This window comes from Nicotiana tabacum, chromosome 6 (genome assembly GCF_000715075.1).
Source record: "Nicotiana tabacum cultivar K326 chromosome 6, ASM71507v2, whole genome shotgun sequence".
NCBI lineage: Eukaryota > Viridiplantae > Streptophyta > Magnoliopsida > Solanales > Solanaceae > Nicotiana > Nicotiana tabacum.
Genome location: NC_134085.1, coordinates 148,353,586 through 148,355,940, shown reverse-complemented (window position 1 = coordinate 148,355,940; position 2,355 = coordinate 148,353,586). Strand labels below are relative to the sequence as shown.

Genomic DNA, 2,355 nt, shown 5'->3' with positions numbered 1-2,355 from the left:
AATAGTAAGTTGATAAGCATAGAAGAACAAGAGTAAGCAGCAGTGTAAACCAAATGACATTTTATAGTCAACTCATTGACCATATTCGCAGGCAGCTGTAACCGGCTTTTAGCGAGCAATCATCTAGTTCCCGGTCCTTGCGTAAAGCCAAATCCAAGAGATGCACAAAGATCTTCGTGTACGAAAACATCATATATTGCATACTCTTTATTTAGCTAACCATGTGAACTATACTGCAGACCAGTTCTGTTCAAAATTATACAAAGCAAAATGCATAGTAGTGACACCACATGAAGCTCGTCTGAAGATTAACAACAAAGCTAATACCAGTTCTTTGACTTGATAATCAAGAACTGAATTCAGTGCACAACAGAATACTGTGACAATAGATATAAAACATAACCAGTTTTATCTGTTAAATGAATATACACACTAATGAACAAACAACTAGGCAATGATTTAAAAAATATTACGACCTTCTCCGAGATTGAGTAATCTTCTACTTTGCCTCTTCAAATGTATCTTCATATTGCTGAAGAATGATAATCATAATTCAAACTCGTCTTCAAGCTTGAGTGCCTCTGAAGCAGCTTCTTCCTCCTCGTCATCAATTGCGAAATATGGATTGTGCGCCTTAGGCCTGAAGTTATACCCCGTAAAGACATAGAAAGCAAGTGTTGCCGCTTCAGCAGCCACCACACTAGTCCACTGATACCGATAAGAGGTAATGGTCTCCAGAGCATAAACCACAACCCTCGTGAAGTATATGTAACATATCACAATAACATAGTACTGTCTGAATAATGTCAACTTCATCAAATTCACAGCTGCTTTACCATCAGTCTTAGCAGCCTCCCGCAAGTTCTTAATAGACCACACGATAGGAAACAATACAGCACAACAACACACAATATCAACAAGCAAGAAAACCTGCTTCCATGTATATGAATTTTCACTAAAAGGGCCAGTTTCATCAATGACAACCTGTGCGAGATTGGCCACAACTTGCAGAGGAATAACGATCATCAAAACGTTCTTTTCTTTATCTTGCAAGTAAGGCTTCAAAAATGACCAACCAGTTCCAATCAAAACTATCAAAGTAAACAGCGTAATACCCTTCAAGAAGCTAAATATATAGAACAAAACATCCCACCCATGAGCAGTACCAGTCTTCTTAATATACGATTTATCCTCAGCTTCACACACCAAGTTCAATGCTTTCAACATCACAACAGCAAGCATAAAGAAATGAATTCCATAAACAGATAGGCGTTTTTTGTAAAGGGTAAGAACCCAAAATACCCCCATTAACACATAGACTATAAAAAACAAGAAATAAATCATTGGAAGAGCAGTCTTGCCTGCAGACAGAAAATCAAGCTGCCCATTTTTCGGGTTGAAATTGTACATAACAGAATGAACATTCATCGAAATTACCAAATTGGGCATGCAATTAGCAAAAACAAGGGTGAATTGATTGGCATCCGAGACAGTGAAAGAAGTTGTGAATTGGCGAGCAGAGGGCTGCAACTGGTCAAAAGTGAAAACCCTTTTAACGAGATTTGAATGTAGAGTACATTGAATTTCACCATCCTGGAGTTGTTCAAGAACGTGTTGCCAAGCTTCATTTGTGACGAGGAAGAAACCCAATTCGGAGGGAACGGGTTCGGGTCCGGAATTCGGGTTGGAGAAGGAGATGTCGGTGACGGTGAGGTTGAGACGGCCAAAATGGGTGAACCCAAATTCGTCAAAGGGTATGGTGGGACGAGAATCGGATCGGATCTGAGTAGATCGGATCTCTGCTAAGACAGTGGCAATTAAGACAGCAAACACTATAGAGAAAAGGGAAGATTTGTACAGAGCAACCATGTTTTTTTAGTACGAGAGAAATGTTTTGGAGTTATGTTTGGGGGGTTTAGATTTTAAGGATTGAAGAAAGTTGATGAAGGAGAAATGTCAGCTGAAGTGAAAGCTTTGCTTGCTGGTTAAGATGGTTGACTGAGAGAGAACGATCATCGACTTTTCTGAGTATTTGAGGTACTAAATTCTAGATCCATGCTTTGGACATCGTAACGTCTACGTTCTCCTTCTAAATTAGACTTCACAAGTAAGTGTTAATCCAACGAGTTGGGCCAAAATCTTTGGTTTGGGTTAACATATAATGGACTGGGCCAGAATAAGTCAGTCAGTTTTTTCCTAGCCTTCTCAATGCTCTTAGCAAATTAGGGCTGTCAATATGGGCCGGGCTACCCAGCGCGGCCCACGTAAGATTCCCCTTTCTCCTCCTCCTTCTCCTCCTTTGTTTTCTTCTTCTTTTTTCTGCTGCTGTTGGTGCAGATTATTTTTTAGGTAAAA

General features: G+C 39.8%; 1 protein-coding gene across 1 annotated transcript; it reads right to left on the bottom strand.

Moving 5' to 3' along the window:
- Window positions 1-206: 206 nt before the first annotated feature.
- LOC107759704 (protein CANDIDATE G-PROTEIN COUPLED RECEPTOR 7) lies at window positions 207-2,083 on the bottom strand. Its single transcript, XM_016577708.2, has one exon. It carries the CDS (start codon window positions 1,867-1,869, stop codon window positions 547-549), a length of 1,323 nt encoding a protein of 440 aa, XP_016433194.1. The 5' UTR covers window positions 1,870-2,083; the 3' UTR covers window positions 207-546.
- Window positions 2,084-2,355: the final 272 nt, after the last annotated feature.